This window comes from Suricata suricatta, chromosome 9 (genome assembly GCF_006229205.1).
Source record: "Suricata suricatta isolate VVHF042 chromosome 9, meerkat_22Aug2017_6uvM2_HiC, whole genome shotgun sequence".
Classification (NCBI taxonomy): domain Eukaryota; kingdom Metazoa; phylum Chordata; class Mammalia; order Carnivora; family Herpestidae; genus Suricata; species Suricata suricatta.
In genome coordinates this window covers 128,977,727-128,995,750 of record NC_043708.1, presented here as the reverse complement: position 1 = coordinate 128,995,750, position 18,024 = coordinate 128,977,727, and the positions used below count along the sequence as shown (strand labels likewise).

Genomic DNA, 18,024 nt, shown 5'->3' with positions numbered 1-18,024 from the left:
AAATTAGTAAAGTGTTCCATGATAAATGTTAGGAGGCACAGAATTCAGCATGTCAAGGAGGAAAGCCTGTTATCTACCAGACGTTAGAATCTGTTAATGCTCTGGGGGAATAATTGATAAGCAGGAGATGTTAGAGCTTCTCACTGTTGGTATAAGGTAATCAGTTATTGAAATGAAATATACAAGATAGTCTGACACACACTTGTTACTATCTTAACAGACCTTTGATAACAAGCAATCAGCATTTGGTGTTACTCTGATCTGTAACTTACTAAAGAATCATAATGTCTTTATTGAAAATATTTTTATGGGAGAGATGGTATATGCACGTTTCATAAAACTTAGTTATCTAGCAGTGTTCAATGATGTATGAAATGAAATCTAAATTTGGTTTGCTACCTTGGGAGACCCCCCTCCATGTACTCTGACTTCTCCCATCTCATTCCAGAATGGCCAGCTGTTCTGCCAGCTTTCAGTACCTTTAATCTGTCAAGCCACTGCCACTCTTTTTGTCTGGGATGATCTTTCTCCTCATCATCACATGACCAGTAACATTTTTGCCTGAGCCTTTATGACCACCTCCTTTTAGATTTTTTCTCAGTCAGCCTAACCTATAGTAGCCTGTCAGACTGGCTTATCACCCTGCCCTCTTTTATTTTCTACGTGGTACCTCACTGCTTTCCTTTCTTCCTCATTCATCTCATGTCATTAAATTTATGCATTCAGAAGTGGCAGGGATCTTGTTTACTCTATTCCTTAATGGTCCACATTGCCTGGAGTAGTGTCTGGCATGCAGTAAGTAATCAGGAGTTGTCCAATTGACAAGGAAATGCTCCACGGTTTTTATTACAACTCGGAAAAGATTTGAATGCCTACCATATACCATAAACTAAGCACAGCATTTTGGATGGCCCAATGAAAAACACTGAGTAGTCTCTTCTTTCTTGTGTTGTTAACTTCATTGTAAACACTCTATTGAGATGTAATTTACCTATCCTAAAATACATGATTGTTAAGTATACAATTCATTTTCTTTGTAACTTTCTGGAGTTGTGCAACCATCACAGTAATCTAGTTCTAGAATAGTTTCTTCACCCAGAAAGCTCCTTCTTGGCTGTAGTTAATCTCTGCTTTTTTGCCTCTAGCCTTAGGCAATCACTAATCAGCTTTCATAGATTTAACTTTTCTAGAAATGTCATATAAGTGGAATCCTAGTAAGTAATTTTTGTTTTTGCCTTGTTTCATTTAGCATAATATATTTGAGATGCACCGTGTCATAGAGAGTTATTCTCTTAAAATGGAGTAATGCTCCATTACATGTATCACCATTTGATGGACATTTGGGTTGATTCAGTTTGTGGCTCTTGTGCCTACGTGTGGATGTTTGTTTTTATTTATCTTGGTTGGATACTTAGTGAAGTTGCTGGTTGTTGGGAAAGTAAATCTGCCTGCCATTCCTCCCAATTGAATTTTCTAGTATCTCTATCCATCACCAATACTTGGTGTATTGTCACTCTAGGCATTCTGCTGGGAGCATAGTCATATCTCAGGGTGGCTTTTACTTGCATTTCTTTAATGACTAGAGGTGGTGAACATCTTTGCATTTGTCCATTAGCCATTTGTAGATCTTTGGTGAAATGTCTGTTCAAATCTCTTGTCCATGTTTAAATTAGGTTGTCTCATGAGTCAAAGAGGTGTTTAATTCCCTCTGTCCCTCTTTCTTTTTTTCTTTTGTATTCTAGATTCAGGTCCTTAATTAGTATATGATATATAAGTATTTTGTGTCCCAGTCTGTGGCTAGTCTATTTTCTTAATGTTGTCTTTTGCAGAGCAAAAAGTTTTTAAATTTGACAAAGTATATCAATTTTTTAAATGTTTGTGTATATATTTAGAGAGAAAACAAGAGGGAAGGGGCAGAGAGAGAAGGAGAGAGATCAGACAGGCTTCACACTCAGCATAGGGCCCAATGCAGGGCTCGAACCCACAAACTGCAAGATCATGATCTGAGCTGAAATCAAGAGTTGGGAGCTCTACCAACTAAGCCACCCAGGCACCCCTCGATTTTTTTAAATGGATTGTGCTTTAATGTCCTATAAAATAAGACCTGTTTGCCTGACTCTAGGTCACAAAGTCTTTCTTCTTTATTTTCTTCTGGGAGTTAATAGTTCTTATGGTTAGGCCGGTGTTCCATTTTGCATTCCTTTTTGTGTGAAGTGTGAGGGCCTAAGGTCTTTTTTTTTTTCAGTAGGATTTTGGAAGTTGTAACAGTGCCATTTGTTGAAAAGAATATCCTTTCTTTATTGAATTGTCCTGGTCTCTTTGTTGAAAATCAGTTGAGATCATGAGTGTAAGGGTCTGTTTTTGCGTTCTCAGTTCTGATCTGTCGATACATACTTGTGTCCTAATGCCAATGCCATACTGCCTTGATTACTGTGGTTTTATATATAAATTCCAACTTTGTTCTTTTTCAAAATTATTTTGGCTACTCTAGATCGTTTGTATTCCCATCAGCATTTTAGGATCAGCTTATTAATTTCTGAAAAGAAAAAATTGGCTAGAATTTTGACACACATTGTGTTTTTTTTTTCTTTTATAGTTTATTGTCAAGTTGGTTTCCATATAAAACCCAGTGCTCATCCCAGCAAGTGTGTCCTCCGTGTCCATCACCCCTTTCCCTTCTCCCCCTCCCCGATCAGCCCTCAGTTTGTTCTCAAGTATTCAAGAGTCTCTTATGGTTTGGCTCCCTCCCTCTCCCCAACTATTTTTCCCCCTTCCTCTCCCCATGGTCCTCTGTTAAGTTTCTCCTGTTCCACTTATGAGTGACAACATATGGCATCTGTCGTTCTCTGCCTGACATTGCACTTAGCATGACACCCTCTAGGTCCATCCACGTTGCTATGAATGGCCAGATTTCATTCTTTTCTCGTTGCCATGTAGTACTCCATTGTATAGCTAAACCACATCTTCTTGATCCATTCAACAGGTGATGGACATTTAGTCTTTTTCCATGACTTGGATATTGTTGACAGTGCCGCTATGAACATTGGAGTACATGTGCCCCAGTGCATCAGCACTTCTGTATCCCTTGGGTAAATCCCCAGCAGTGCTATTGCTGGGTCATAGGGGAGTTCTACTGATAATTTTTTGAGGAACCTCCACACTGTTCTCCAGAGTGGCTGACAGGCATTGTATTCACTGCAGATCTTGGTTTGGAGAGAATTATCATCTTAAAAAATGTTTGTTTATTTTGAGAGAGAGAATTCCAGGTGGATGAGCTGTCAGCTCAGAGGCCAGTGCAGGACTTGAAGTCAAGAGGCATGGGACCATGACCTGAACCAACAAAAAGAGTAACTGAGCTTTTTCTATTAATTTCGTATTCTTTGAACTTGGAAAAATTATTTCCATGGTTTTTGTTTTTATTTCTTAGTAGTTTCTAGATACAGGATTGCATCTTCATGTAAAAGAAGTTATACTTCTTTTTTGCAATGTAGACAGATGCCTTTTATTTCTTGCCCTCTAAACCTCAGTGTTGAATAGAATTGGAAATAGGACGTTAGCTCTAGAATTTTTGGTAATACTCTTTATTGAGTTGACAAAGTTTTCTGTTATTCCTAGGTTTTGAGAGTTTTTATAATGAAGGAGTGATAGATTTTGTCACCTGCTTATCCACTCTGCCCCAGGGTCTCTGGAGATGACTGTGATTTTTGTTCTTTATTCCACTGAATATGGTATATTAGTTACCTTTTTAGATGTTAAGCCAACCTTTCATTCCTGTGATAAATCTTCATTCTGCTCTTTAATCCTTTTTATGTGTTGCTGGATTAATTTTGTTAATATTTTGTTAAAAATTTTTGCATCTGTGTTTTTGAGGGAAATTGGTCTCTAAGGGTGTGCGTGTGTGTGTGTGTGAGTGATGTCTGCCTATCTTTGGTATCAGATAATATAATGAATTGAAAAGTGTTCTCTCTTCCTTTATCTTCTGAAAGAATTTATTAGGATTGGTGTTACTTGTTTTTAAAATATTTGATAGGATTCACCAGTATAGTGATGTGGGCCCTAGCTTTTCTTTGTGGGAACATTTTTAATGAGTAATTCATTTTCAGGATAGATGTGTTTAAGTTTTTTGTTTCTTCACTTAATTTTGTTAATGTGTCTTTCTTTGTCCATTTTGTCTAACTTGTCAGAGTTGTTGGCATAATGTTATAGTATTTCCTCATAATCTTTTTAATGTTTGAAGGATAAATCGTGACTGAAGTAATTTTTGATTGTGGTAATTTGTGTCTTTTTTTCCCCCATGGTCATTTTAGGTGAAGGTTTAACAATTAGGAGGATGTTTTCAAAGAAACCAACTTTTGACTCCCCCCCTCCCCCCCTGGTTTTAAAAATTTGTTTATTTATTTGTTTGTTTATTTAAGTAAGCTCCATGCTCAGTTCAGTATGGGGCTTGAACTCCCAGTTCTGAGCTCAAGAGTTGTATGTTCTGTCAACTGAGCCAGTGAAGCACCTCACTCTGTTTTGTTTTGTTTCATGTATTTCTAGTCTCATCTTTATTGTTTTTTCCTTTTCATTTAACTTTCTTATTTTCTATTTCTTAAGATGGAAGCTTAGATTTTATTGATTTAAGACTTTTTTTTCTTTTTCTAATATGGGTATTTAAAGGTATAGGTTCCCATCCGTGCACTGCTTTAGTCACATCCCATTGTGTGTTTTGGCTTTTATTCAGTTTCACCTACTTTCTAATTTCTTTTGTGTTTTCTTTGCTTTGGTCGATTTTTATTTTAAGTGTGTTGGTTAATTTGAAATATTTAGGTATTTCTCAAATGACTCCTAATTTAATTTTGTCTTTGAGAAAATGTTTTAAATGAATTTTACTGTTACTTTTGTATGATTTCATAACTTTTTCTATTTTAGAGAAATATTCTTTGTGCGCTTGAAAAGAATATTCAAGTCTTACGTGCCTTTCGTGACATCATGTCTAGTTCTGTTATTGACAGTAAACTATTTTAATATTTAACAGTAGTTGTTGAATAATCTACTGCTTTTGGTTCTGTGAGTTTTTTCCTTCATGTATTTTGAGGGGTTCAGGTGTTAGGTATGTGCACGCTTGTAATTGTTCATGTTCTGGATGTGTTGATCTTTTTATCATGAAATCCCCTTCTTTATCTCTAGTAATATTTCTTGTTCCTTAGGTCTGTTTTGTGATATGACAGCTCTTTAGCTGACTTCTGGTAACTGTTTGCATGTTATACTGTTTCCCATCCTTTTACTTCAGTTGCTTTCTATGAGTTTAAAAATGTGTCTTGTAGACACATTGTAGACCTTCCCTTTTTAATGGAGTCTGACAATCTCTGCTTTTTGAAGGGTTTAGTTCATTCACATTTAGTGTAATTATTGATATGGTTGGATTTATGTCTACTGTTTTGCTTCTTTCCCCAATATATCTTATTCTATTTCTCCTTTACTGCCTTTTTTTTTTGTCTCAACTATTTTATAGTGTGCCATTTTAATTCTTCTGTTAACTGATGTTTTCTTAAACTTATTTTCTTACTGGTTGTTAGAATTTTTAGTATGCATCTCATCCCAGTCTTCTTCAGATTATTACTAACTTAATTGTGGTAAAATATAACAACTTTTCTCCAGGATGGCTTCAGTTTAATTTCCTTACTTGTGTTGTAAACCCACGAATACGGTGATAAAATTACTGTTTTATTCAGGCTTGTCTTCTAAAGAAATAAGAAAAAAGAAAAAAAATACAGTTTTTCATATTTACACATTTATTTTGTCATTTCCAGTGATATTTATTTTTCCCTGTGGATTCAGGTTGCCTTGAGTAAAAATCACTTCTTTTTAGCCTACCGGATGACTTCTTTAGTATTTCTTGTGAGGCAAGCCTACTAGCAACAAATTCTCTATTTTCAGCTGTTCGTAGCTATCCTTTTTTCACTTTGGTGGGTAGAGAAACTTGACCCCTCTGACTGTGCTGCCCTCACTCCGTGTTGTTAGACTAGGCGGGAACGAGCCCTTTCTTGCAGGCACCCTCACTGTGGTGTGCTTCTGGGAGTGGAGCCCGCTCAGCACCCGTCCTTTCTCTGCCTTCTCCCAGCCTCAGCACTGTTAACATTCTGGTCTGCATAATTCCTTTTATTTTCTTTTAAAATTTGTTAAATGTTTGTTTATTTTTTGAGAGAGACAGAGAGACATAGTGCAAGCAGAGGGGAGGGGGGCAGAGAGAGAGGGAGACACAGAACCTGAAGCAGGCTCTAGGCTTTGAGCTGTCAGCACAGAGCCCGATGCGGGGCTCAGAATCATGAACCATGAGATCGTGACCTGAGCTGAAGCCGGACGCTTAACCGACAGCCACCCAGGCACCCCGGGCTTCAAATTCTAAGAGAAGCACATCCTTCATAGCACCACTGAGATGAGATAAAAGCATATGATAGTAGGAGTCTTGAGATACCCCGGGACATCTGTGCTTGTCACCTAAAAAAAGAATGTAGTGCATAGTTGCCACCAATGAATGGTTAGCTAGATTTGTACTTTTGTACTTGACTACTGGAGTAGGTGGTAGGGAGTTTTGCTCCTAATTGGTCATAATTAATTTTTTGCTATTTAGCAACTGTGACATTCCTAGTAGACATGATCATTCTGATAGTTCATCCAAAGTGTTGCTTGTGGTCAGTTCGATTAATTATGAAATGACGGATTGCTGAGTAATACTCCATCTTGTGTGTGTGTGTGTGTGTGTGTGTGTGTGTGTGTGTGTGTGTACACACTTCTTTATTCATTCATTGATGGACACTTGGGCTCTTTGCATACTTTGGCTATTGTTGATAGCGCTGCTATAAATATTGGGGTGCGTTTGGCCCTTTGAAACAGCACACCTGTATCCCTTAGATAAATACCCAGTAGTGCAATTGCTGGGTCGGGACAGTTCTATTTTTGGTTTTTTTGTTTTTTAATTTTTATTTATTTTTTAGAGAGAGAGAGAGACAAAGTTTGAAGCAGGGGAGGAGCAGAGAGAGAGGGTGACAAAGAATCTGAAGCAGGCTCCAGGCTCCCAGCTGTCAGTACAGAGCCTAATTTGGGGCTTGAATTCATGAACTGAGCTGAAGTCAGATGCTCAACTGACTGAGCCACCCAGGCGCCCCATTTTTCATTTTTTGAGGAGGCCTCCATACTGTTTCCAGAGCAGCTGCACCAGTTTGCATTCCCACCAGCAATGAAAAAGAGCTCCTCTTTGTCTGCATCCTTGCCAACATCTGTTGTTGCCTGAGTTGTTAATTTTAGCCATTGTGATAGATGTGAGGTGGTATCTCATTGTGGTTTTGACTTGTGTTTCCCTGATGATGAGTGATGTTGAGCCTTTTTTCATGTCTGTTAGCCATCTGGATGTCTTCCTTGGAGAAGTGTCTGTTCATGTCTTTTGCCCATTTCTTCACTGGTTTTTTGTTTTTTTTTGGGTGTTGAGTTTGATAAGTTCTTTATAGATTTTGGATACCAGCCTTTTATCTGATATGTCATTTGCAAATATCGTCTCCCATTCTATCAGTTGTCTTTTAGTTTTCCTGATTGTTTCCTTTGCTGGACTATTACTGTTTTTTAAATCCAGAAGTTAGTTCTCTTTCTAACCAATTGAAATCTGTTTCCTTACCTCATGGTCTGTCCAGTCAGCTTTCCTGCATGGTGGCTCTAACCACACTACCACCCTTTTTATAAATCTGGTCACTACCATTATTAGAAATATGTACCAGTCATTTACTTTGTAAGTACTGTTTTGCGAAGCATGCTGCTTGATATTAAAGGTACAAAAAGATAAAACAAGCCTGAAGAGTTGGGTTCATAATCGCTTGCAGAGTATACTGCATACCAACTCCACAGAATAACTCAGCGGAGCAGATTTTAGAGATGTAACCTCTTGGTGTAAGATGTTTTATTTTGTTTTTGCTTCTGCTACAGTTTGTTTTTTTTAAATTTTTTAATGCTTTTTATTTATTTTTGGGAGACAGACAGTGCGAGCAGGGGAGGGTCAGAGAGAGGGGGAGATTCAGAATTTGAAGCAGGTTCCAGGCTCTGAGCTGTCAGCACAGAGCCCGACATGGGGCTTGAACCCACGAACCGTGAGATCATGACCTGAGCCGAAGTCGGATGCTTAACCCCTGAGCCACCAGGTGCCCCAACTTCTGCTACAGTTTAGGCCAGTCTGTTTTTTTTTTTTAACTTTCCCTTTGCGTATTTATCACATAAATTCTAGCATAGCATTTTCACTCCTTTAATTTTCTTCAATTATTCCTCAGTAGAGTGAACTTTTCTTTTTCTAAAATACAAAAATCTGGAAAATTTAAGTAATCAGAATTTTTCCAACTTTCATGAGAGACCTGTTATGTACACAAGTTGATGATAGAGATAGATCTAATATAATCTCTAGGCTGTGGCGTGGTGTTATCATTTAAGTTGCCACTATAACTCTGTACCTTTTATGTATGTGGTATTAAGCTGACAGTTTTCTACTTAGGGAGCAGCAGACTTTTTCTTAAAGGGACCTGATAAGAAACATTTCCAGCTTGTAGGCATTATGGTCTTTGTTACAGCTCCTCTCTGCTGTTGAGAGGGAAAGCAGCCATAGAAAATTCATAAACCATTCAGTGTATATATAAAGAAAGTCTCAACTTTTAGTAAGAATACACTAAGCAGGTGAAAATATTTGTTGCTTAAAACAGTAGGGCAAGTTACTCTTATAAATAAGGTTTATATTTAAGTTTTTAGACTAGTTTTAATTAATGATAATGTTACCTAAATTGAAATGTTCTCTTAAAATCCCCGCTCTTCAGAACAGAGGCTGATATAGTGATAGTTCCTGATTTCCAGTTGCTTCATGCATTTTGTGTGGGACGTGCCATCCCTAGCATGGAGTTGGTTCAGTTGGCCATGTTCCTTTTAGTCCTCTTCCTACTTTTAATTCCTCATTTAGTGTTCTTCCTGGAGTATTTTCATAGCAATGTGACAAAATACAACTTAGCTTTATCAGGCTGTCAGCTTTAGTGATGTTTTCAGATTTCTGCCCCCAAAGATCTTTATGCCCACTTCCCTGAGGATGGCTGTTTGGTTCATCCCGAGGTGTTCCTGAGTCAGGTGGTGACACACTCGCGGTGCCTGATCAAACGTGTGCCAGTTGATCAGTTCAGAATGGCGGCACGCTCTGTTGATGCCAGTAGACACTAGCGGTGCTGGCATTTGCTCTCTGACTTTCCGTCTTACCAGAGAGCAGTTACTTGTGAGTCTTACAGAGCTCCAGGAAATGTTGAGCTATTCTTTATTCTGGTATGTGACTGGCCTCACAGAGGAGGGCTGCCTGGAGTCAGGGCGCACCATGCAGCAGTGACTGACTGACCTGGTGCTAGGCTCGGTCGGTGGCATGCTCTCCCCCTACTGAGCATTAGTCTGCACACAGAACCCAGCTGGCTCCTCCAGTGCATCATTGGCTTTCTAGTGGCACAACGATGCATGTCTTTCAGTCCTCATGAAATAAATTTCCTTCATTTTTTGGTTTGTTTTTGAAAGAAATCTGTTCACAGTGTCCTATTCTGGACTTCTGCCACAGTCCCTTTGGTAATCCAAGATGATTGAATTATGATTGAAACACAAGGAACTTTCCTCTAGAGAGTTGAGGCAAATTATTATGGTGACAAGTTTCTTAATTTATTAAACTTTTTTAGTGTTTATTTTTGAGAGAGAGAGAGTGGGAGAGGGGCAGAGAGAACGGGACTGAGGTTCCAAAGAAGGCCCTGAGCTGAGAGCAGACAGCCCGGTTTGAGGCTCAAACTCATGAACCAGGAGCTCATGACCTGAGCCGAAGTCAGACTCTTAACTGACTGGGTCACTCGGGCACCCACCCCTAAGTTTTGGATTTTATTATTAATAAAATTTGTGTCCTCAAGTTCTAATATTATTAAATTGCTATCACTTGTGTTCTGATCTTATTTGGGAGTTACAGTCTTGTTTCTTGTCATTATAAATCCATTAACTTTTTAATCTGTGAACAGTGAAGATTGTTGATGGACATTATGTAACTGACTTTTACCTTTGAGCAGTGACAGCTGTAATACTGCCACTATTTATTCTCTTACCTTTGAATTTGTTTTCCCAAGAAATTGCAGCACATTAAAAGATAGCTTATTAGTTTTTCTGCTGAACATTTTGTAACCGTAACTTACGTATACTTACTCATTGCATGTTATATAGACGTGTCTTGTGAACTCTAGATCCAGTCTAAGAATTGGAAACCCAGTATTATCCAGTGTAGACCCATTGGATTGATTTATTGGGTTTTCCCTTTCCTTATTGTTTTCCCCTCTCTTGTATTCCTGAGCTAGTGACTGACAAAATTTATCTTTCCTTAGAGGGAAGAGTCTTTTTTGTTTGTTGTTGGTTCACACTTTTTTTTTCCATTTAGTTAATTGAAATCTCAGCTTGAAAAAATGCTGTTTTTTTTCTTTTTGGTTGCTTCTGTAATGAACGCTGCCCTGTTTTATTTTCAGGTTTGAATTCTGGGAAGATTTTGAAGAGGACCATGGGAAAGGAAGGGAAAACGGCTATCAGAGTCTCCATAAGGTGCTGGAGCCCTTCCTCCTCCGTAGAGTCAAAAAGGACGTTGAGAAATCCCTTCCTGCCAAAGTGGAACAGATCCTCAGGGTGGAAATGTCTGCTCTGCAGAAGCAGTATTACAAGTAAGCTCTGGGCGGGGTCAGGCCTCCGAGGGGTTAACATCAGCATGACAGCTACTTTTTACAGTGATGCCTCAGCCAGATTGAGAAGCAGTATATGCATGGTTAGAAAGAGGAAGTTCTGTTGTTCTTTTTTTTTTTTTTTTGCATAAGAATTGGCATAGCACTTTTCATTATGTGGGTGGTCTGAAGTGTATGCTAAATCTTAGTGCTGATCCTTCTCCAATAAACAGGCATATTTCACTCGTTCATGTATTCACTCTGCTATTCACTCAGTCAGTCGTTAAGATTCTGCAACTCGGCAGGCACTGTGCTGGATACCGGATGTGGGACAAGTGCTGAAAGCGGTGCCTCACGGGGAAGGCAGCGTCCAGACGAGTGGCCCAAACAGTGTTGTTTAGTAACTGAGGCAGGTGGAGGGGGCTGTGCAAGTTGAGAAGGCAAAGTGCTCCCCTCTGTGCGGACAGGGGAAAATGCTCTCCTTTCTGGCACCCCAAGTGGCCCAGCCAGGTTATGGACTTGGTTTAGGTTATGATTTTAAGGTAAAATGCTGGGTTCGGGACAGGGGATGGTATGTAATGGTGTGCTTTCATGGGCTTTAGTTTTGATGATTTAGAGTTGAATCTGGAGTAATTGTAAGTGATTCTGTACCACAAAAATTATAGTCTTCTACGGTTAAAGGGCTGGTAATCTGTTTAATAATATTCTCTGCTTGGGTTTTTTATTATTAAAAAAATTTTAGTGCTTTTATTTTTGAGTGTAAGAGACAGTGTGATTTGGGGAGGGGCAGAGAGAGGGAGGGAGACAGAATCCAAAGCCGGCTTCAGGCTCTGAGCTGTCAGCACAGAGCCCCATGTGGGGTTCAAACTCCTGGACCATGAGATCATGACCTGAGCCAAAGTCAAACTCTTTTCTGACTGAGCCACCCAGGCGCCCCTTCACTGCTTGTTTTTAATGCAACCAAAATAGAAACAGGATTTTAATTGTCAAAAATTACTATATGACTCTTTTGCCTAACACTACCTTGACTTTTAAAAATCTTTTTATTCTGGGAAATCTCTGCTATGTACAGAAATAGAATAGGAGGTGGTCATGTACCCAGAGCCAACCCAATTTCCATTACCCACTCACAGCCAGCCTCAGTTCACCCATGTCTTCATTTGCACCCCCATTTCTACCCCTAGATCATTTGAAACTCGATTCAGATACTTACCAAATTAGACAACTTATTTCCATTTTTATGTTGTGATAAAGAGTGGCTCAGTGACAGTCTCTGTGTCACGTGTGTGTGTATATGTATGTATATTTTACTGTTACTTCTTTTCAATTTTCCTGTGTTTGGTCAGGTTGAAATGCCCAGTAGAACATGTTTACCCAGTAGTTAAAACACTGTGAACCAGGCTGAAGCTGTGCAGTGTCCTGGTTGGGTGGCAGGAGATGCAAAATAAAATATCCCTCCATGCTTTTTAATGGTCCTAGGTCTTTTTGTTTTTCCCTTTCCAGTAACTCTGCTCTCTCTCACAATCTTCTGATGCCTCCGATTCTCTCTTTCTTTGAATTGAGTGATGTCATTATTTTAATTTGCAGATGGATTCTGACCAGGAATTATAAGGCTCTTGCCAAGGGAACACGAGGCAGCACGTCTGGTTTCCTGAACATTGTGATGGAATTGAAAAAATGCTGCAACCATTGCTACCTGATCAAACCCCCTGAAGACAGCGAGCGGGAGAATGGGCAGGAGGTTCTTTTGGTGTGTGGCCACCTTGTTCGTAACTAAGTCTTCCAGCACTTCGGTGTCCATAGGTGCTTCTTATCAAAGTCTTTTCTTTCCTCCTCGGATGACTCTTCACAGAGCATCAAAAGAAGCTTTAAAAACAGATGAGGAAAGTTAAATAGGACAAGGATGCAAAGTATAACAGTGCAGATAAACCAGGTGAAGAGCATTTCAGGAGTTACTTGTCAGCCAGACTATGGGGAGTTTTAGTAAGCTTAAGAGATGAGTTTAAATTTTCTTTATTTATTTTGAGCGAGAGAGAGAAGAAACTTGTGAGAGCAGGGGCAGGACAGAGAGAGAGGCAGAAAGAGAGGATGGAAAGCAGGCGCTAACGCTTTCAGCACGGAGCCCAACTCGGAGCTTGATCCCATGAACCGTGAGATCATGACCTGAGCCGAAGTTGAGAGTTGGAGGCTAAACTGATTGAACTGCCCAGATGCCCCTAAAGATGATTTTAGAAATAGGAACTCTTCAGGGTGCCTGGGTGGCTCAGTTGGTTAAGCATCTAACTTTGGCTCAGGTCATAAGCCTGGAGCCTGCTTCAGATTCTGTGTCTCCCTCTCTCTGTGCTCCTCCCCCATTCATGCTCTATCTCTGTCTCTCAAAAATGTTAAAAGAAATTAAAAATAAAAATAAGAACTCTTCATGATTAAGGACAAATTGAAGTATGAGTTGGAGTGTGTGATTGAAATGTCTTTTTAATCTCCAGTCCCTGATCAGGAGCAGTGGGAAGCTGATTCTATTAGATAAACTGTTGACGAGACTTCGAGAAAGGGGGAATAGAGTCCTTATCTTCTCCCAGATGGTCAGAATGTTGGATATCCTGGCCGAGTACCTGACTATCAAGCACTATCCTTTCCAGGTAAGGATGCTCAGGAATTAGATCCCCTGTCTGCTTCTCTCCCTCTGGCTATGTGCTTTGCTTATAAATTATCCTGAAGTTAGGATACAAGTTTCCCAGCTGGAAACAAATTGAGATTACGGTTCCAGGAGGGTCTTTATGTTTACTTCCATACCTTTAAGCTACCCTGTAATGAAAATGGCCACGTGAGGTCATTCTGTTTTGGCAGTAAGGAGAGGGATAATAGAGGAAACGCAGGCAAGAGAAAAGTGTGTCAGAGGGTTTCTTATGGCTCCATGTCTGGAGTAATAGTAGAGAGGAAGGAGTGTGGACCTAATTACTTAAGTCCAATTCCTGGGAAGAAAGAGAGAGGTGATAGTTCTATGTGTTCATTGCAGAGGAAGCTGACCTTGGTTGTGAGGCTGGGACTCAGCGAAACAGCGCATGTGAAAAGCTTGCTGGGCCTGGAAGCAAGTGGCTCCCTCTTTTCTGTGGCATTGTTACAGTGGATTTTTGTCTTTGCTCACTTACCTCCTACAAGATATGGAGAAAAACAAGATAAGAGGGAAATGAGTTTCTTCAGCACAATATTGTTTTGGGTATTAGACTATGTGAAACTTCTATTTATGGACGTATGTGCCGTTTACCTTGACTTTTGGCATTACCTTCAAGTGCTTTGTTTTTAAGATTGTCTAGAAAATATTCTTTCTTTAACTTTCAGTGGATGGACTCTCTAACCAACCTGTGTAATTAGGCTGGTAGTGAAGACACTTGGAGTTGGGATTGTTTCCTAAGAAGGCCCAGCTTTAACTTCACTAACAGATTGTCTTTGAAAATGCCATGAATGGCGTTCTCCTGTCCATAATACCTTGTGTGGTCTTTCAGCAGCTGTCTTAGAATATGGTTTAGTACTTCAGTTACTATTTAAAAAATCGGCACACTGCGTAAAGACGATTACCTCTCAGTGCATCTGATCTCTGTGAGCTTTCAGGTCAAGCACATCATTTGATCTCAAGTAAAATAAAAATGCATTTCTTTTCTCTGAAGGGAATGTTAGACTGGAGTCCACTCAGGCCTGGCATGTCTGCTGTTTTCTATTAATGGAAATTTTGAAGGAGAGCGTTTGGGTTTTCTGATTTCAAACATAGGCTCTGAACCTACCATTTAAACACACCTTTGGGCTAAGGCTTTGAGCAGAGTTGGGAAGTCAGAAAGGAGAACGAGGGTTCCCAGGTGTGATCTGATGTGTGTTCTGGTGGCTGTGGTGGGCACAGCTCTGAGCTGGGGGTGTAGGTCCTTCCACACACTGTGTCCCCACCCCCTCGCCCATCACTGGCCAGCTGACATCATCTCCTAGGTCAGTTTTGCCTTCTGTGAAATGAGGTGCTTTGTTCATCTCAAGTGGTGATTATGAGGGGAAGACGTGTGAACATGATTTTAAAGAGTAGGAAATGCTCTATGTGTACAGATGACAGGCCTCGTCTCTCATACATTTTTTTGACACATTGTTTTCTGTGGTGACATTGGGATCTAGAACTGACACGTACTCTAATAAAAGAACTATTTAAAGCCCAATTCTCTCTTAAATATGTGTGTTTTGGCTGCTTAAACATTTTGCTCTGACTTGAGTAATTTTTGGAAAACCTGATATATATATGATCAACTTTTTAACACTTAAATGTTATGGCAAAATGTTTCCAGAGAAAATTATGTAAATAATTTTTTGGTTTGTGTAGCACTTAATAACTGTGTACCTTGTGGTCGCACTAGCTAAGAAGGGTCACTTTCTGTATGAGCCAGTTATTAGGTGAGCAGTGGTGCAGTGTAGTCTCTTCAGTACCTCCAGACTTAAAGGCAAACACAGCTTCTGAGCCCTGCTTGAGTATTGCCGTCTTGCTCCTTATAGGCCCCAGCAGCCATTCTGATCCTTGGATCAGCCTAGATAGCCCTTTGAATCCAGAAGTTTCTGACCTTGAGTCTGTAACTGGAGACCTTGGGCAAGTAGGATATGCCGCACGGCCCCTGACAGCACATTGCCAGCTCATTCTGGTTATTTTTACTGAGTGGGTGTTGTTGGAGCGGTAAAGCTTGCAAGTCTAGTGTTCTGTTCTGAGTGTAGCTGACCTTCCTACCTTATTCTTGTCTTGTGGTTTATTTTTACAGCGTCTGGATGGTTCCATCAAGGGAGAAATCCGAAAACAGGCACTGGACCACTTCAATGCAGATGGGTCTGAGGTATACCATGCATGGCTTTGTTATCCGGGCAGCTTGGGCTCTGTGTCCAGGGGAAAGCCTTTCTGGCATAATATATTTCATTTCAGAAACAATTCACTGTCAAATTCTCCTGCTTTGAGAATGGAATGAGAAATCACTAATATAAAAGATGCCTGTTAATTTTGTTGTTTGTTATTCCAGAGAAGCATATGCATGCTTGTTTATCTCCCCCGGTCCAGATTACTGATGTAGTTCTAATATCAACTGTGCGTTCTCTAGTTCCTTCCAGACAGCAAATTTCTGGTCCTGGGAGAGCAGCAAGGCAAGGGTTGGGGATGGCTGGTCTGTAGGATTAATTTTGATGTGTATGTTACATTAGAAGGTTCTGATCTGTACTTTTTTGGTGACTCAGTCTTGAAAAGTAAATTTGCCAGGTCTCATATTTGTAGGATTGCTGGTACAATTGGCTTAAATTCTGTTGTCCAGCTTGGATTTGCATTCTTAAGTATTTTGGTTTTAAGGCATGTATAGAAGGGGTGTTTAGGAAAAGTTAGAAACCATGGTAATATTGCAGTTTGTGCCTATCAAACTGTAAAATGCTGAGGGACTTGGGAGAAGTGGGGAGAAGAGGTTTAGTGGAGGTAACAGTGCAGCCCTGTGTGCGGGTAAAGGCAGCAGTGGAGACGGCTAGAAGTGGAACTAGTGTTTCAGAGAGAACACGGGCGCCTCTGAGCCTGGGCCACTACTTTGTGTAGATAGAACACACTGAACGTTCTGCTTGCTTTTGATTTTTTTCAAGTCAAGTTTTTAAATTGAAGCGTCCCGCATATAAAAACACACACCTTTTGGGGTGCCTGGGTGGTTAAGCATCATTCACGGTCTCATGATTCGTGAGTTTGAACCCTGCACTGGGCTCCATGCTGGCAGTGCCCTCTTGCTCTCTCAAAAATAAATAAACTTAAAAAATAAAAGTACCCACATTTTGGGGCACCTGGGTGGCTCAGTCAGTTGAGTGTCCAACTTTGGCTCAGGTTATGATCTCAAGGCTTGTGAGTTCGAGCCCCGCATCAGGCTCTGTGCTGACAGCTCAGAGCCTGGAGCCTGCTTCAAGTTCTGTGTCTCCCTGTCTCTCTGTCTCTCCCCTACTCACACTTTGTCTCTCCTTGTCTCTCAAAAATGAATAAATGTTAAAAAAAAATAAATTACACACATTTTAAGTATAAAGTTTCATGAATGTTTACAAAGTGAAAACACCCATACAATTTTCACCAAGATCAAGAAATGAAACAACTTTGAAGTTTTAAAAAATTCTCAGCGTGCCTGGGGGGCTCAGTCAGTTAAGTGGCCCACTTCAGCTCAGGTCATGATCTCACAGTTTGTGGGTTCGAGCCCCGCGTCAGGCTCTGTGCTGACAACAGTCTTCTTTCTAAAGGGTGTTAGAAATTCTTAGTGTCTATGTCTCTTTCTCCAAAATGGTATGTCTTCTGCCTTTAGAATTGCATGTCATAGCCCTAGTTAGGACTATAGCATTTTGACTGCTTTAGCCTAAACTGTTAGTGGATTAAATGCAGTAATCCACACACAGCAAGCACTAGGCTCATTGCCCGACACATAGCAAGTACTCAGGAAATGCTAGCTATTTTTATTATTTAGCAGTTATTGAAATTAGTTTTGTGTCCCCTATCTCATAAAAAATAGTATGAGGGGCTCCTGGGTGGCTCAGCCAGTGAAGCATCCGACTCTTGATTATGGCTCAGGTCATGATACTATCATTCATGAGATTGAACCCTGCAGTGGGCTGTGTGCTGACAGCACGGAGCCTGCTTGGGATTCATTCTCCATCTCTCTCTTCCCCTCCGCTTCTTGCACCTTTTCTCTCAAATAAATCAACAATAAAAAAAGTATTATGAATGTTTCTTATTACCCATTCTCAGAGAAAAGCTAAAATTGCCTGTTTTTAAAAAATTTTTCACCCATGGCTGTATATAGAATACAGGTTCTCTTTTTTTTTTTTCCACATCTGAGCCCTTTTTTTTTATTAAGAAAAATTAAATACTTTATCAGGGGGGGAAATACGCTATGCACATTTAGAAAATTTAGAAGATACTAAGGAGTACAAAGAAGAAACATTATACAACCCACCCGCGCCCCCCCAATCCCAGAGACAACTTGCTATGCACATCATTGAGGGGTGCTTCCATTCATAATAGATGTACCTGTTTATTTTTCTGTATGTTTACCTAATTGGGGTCCTTTTGTATATAGTTATCACTTTTCATTCAAAATTCGACTGTGAGCATTTTCCCCATGTTGTTAAAGATTAAGAACAAATTAATTTCTAGTATTTTCTCATGTTTGTACCATTATTTATTTAACAATAATTAAACCTAATCACTTTTTCATCTTTGGCTGTTTAGTCAAGAGTGTATGAGCATTTTAAAAAGGTTTTTGATACACTTTGCTACATTTCCCAA

The 18,024-nt window shown here is 39.9% G+C and overlaps 1 protein-coding gene across 7 annotated transcripts in view; it reads left to right on the top strand.

The window, feature by feature from the left end:
- Window positions 1-18,024, top strand: part of CHD2 (chromodomain helicase DNA binding protein 2) — a 115,904-nt gene that overhangs the window by 50,322 nt on the left and 47,558 nt on the right. For all 7 annotated transcript variants that reach the window (XM_029951007.1, XM_029951009.1, XM_029951006.1 and 4 more), the window contains 4 exons: window positions 10,536-10,724; window positions 12,309-12,471; window positions 13,205-13,357; window positions 15,500-15,571. In XM_029951007.1, the coding sequence (XP_029806867.1) occupies window positions 10,536-10,724; window positions 12,309-12,471; window positions 13,205-13,357; window positions 15,500-15,571 (577 nt within the window). The remainder of the gene's footprint in view (window positions 1-10,535; window positions 10,725-12,308; window positions 12,472-13,204; window positions 13,358-15,499; window positions 15,572-18,024) is intronic.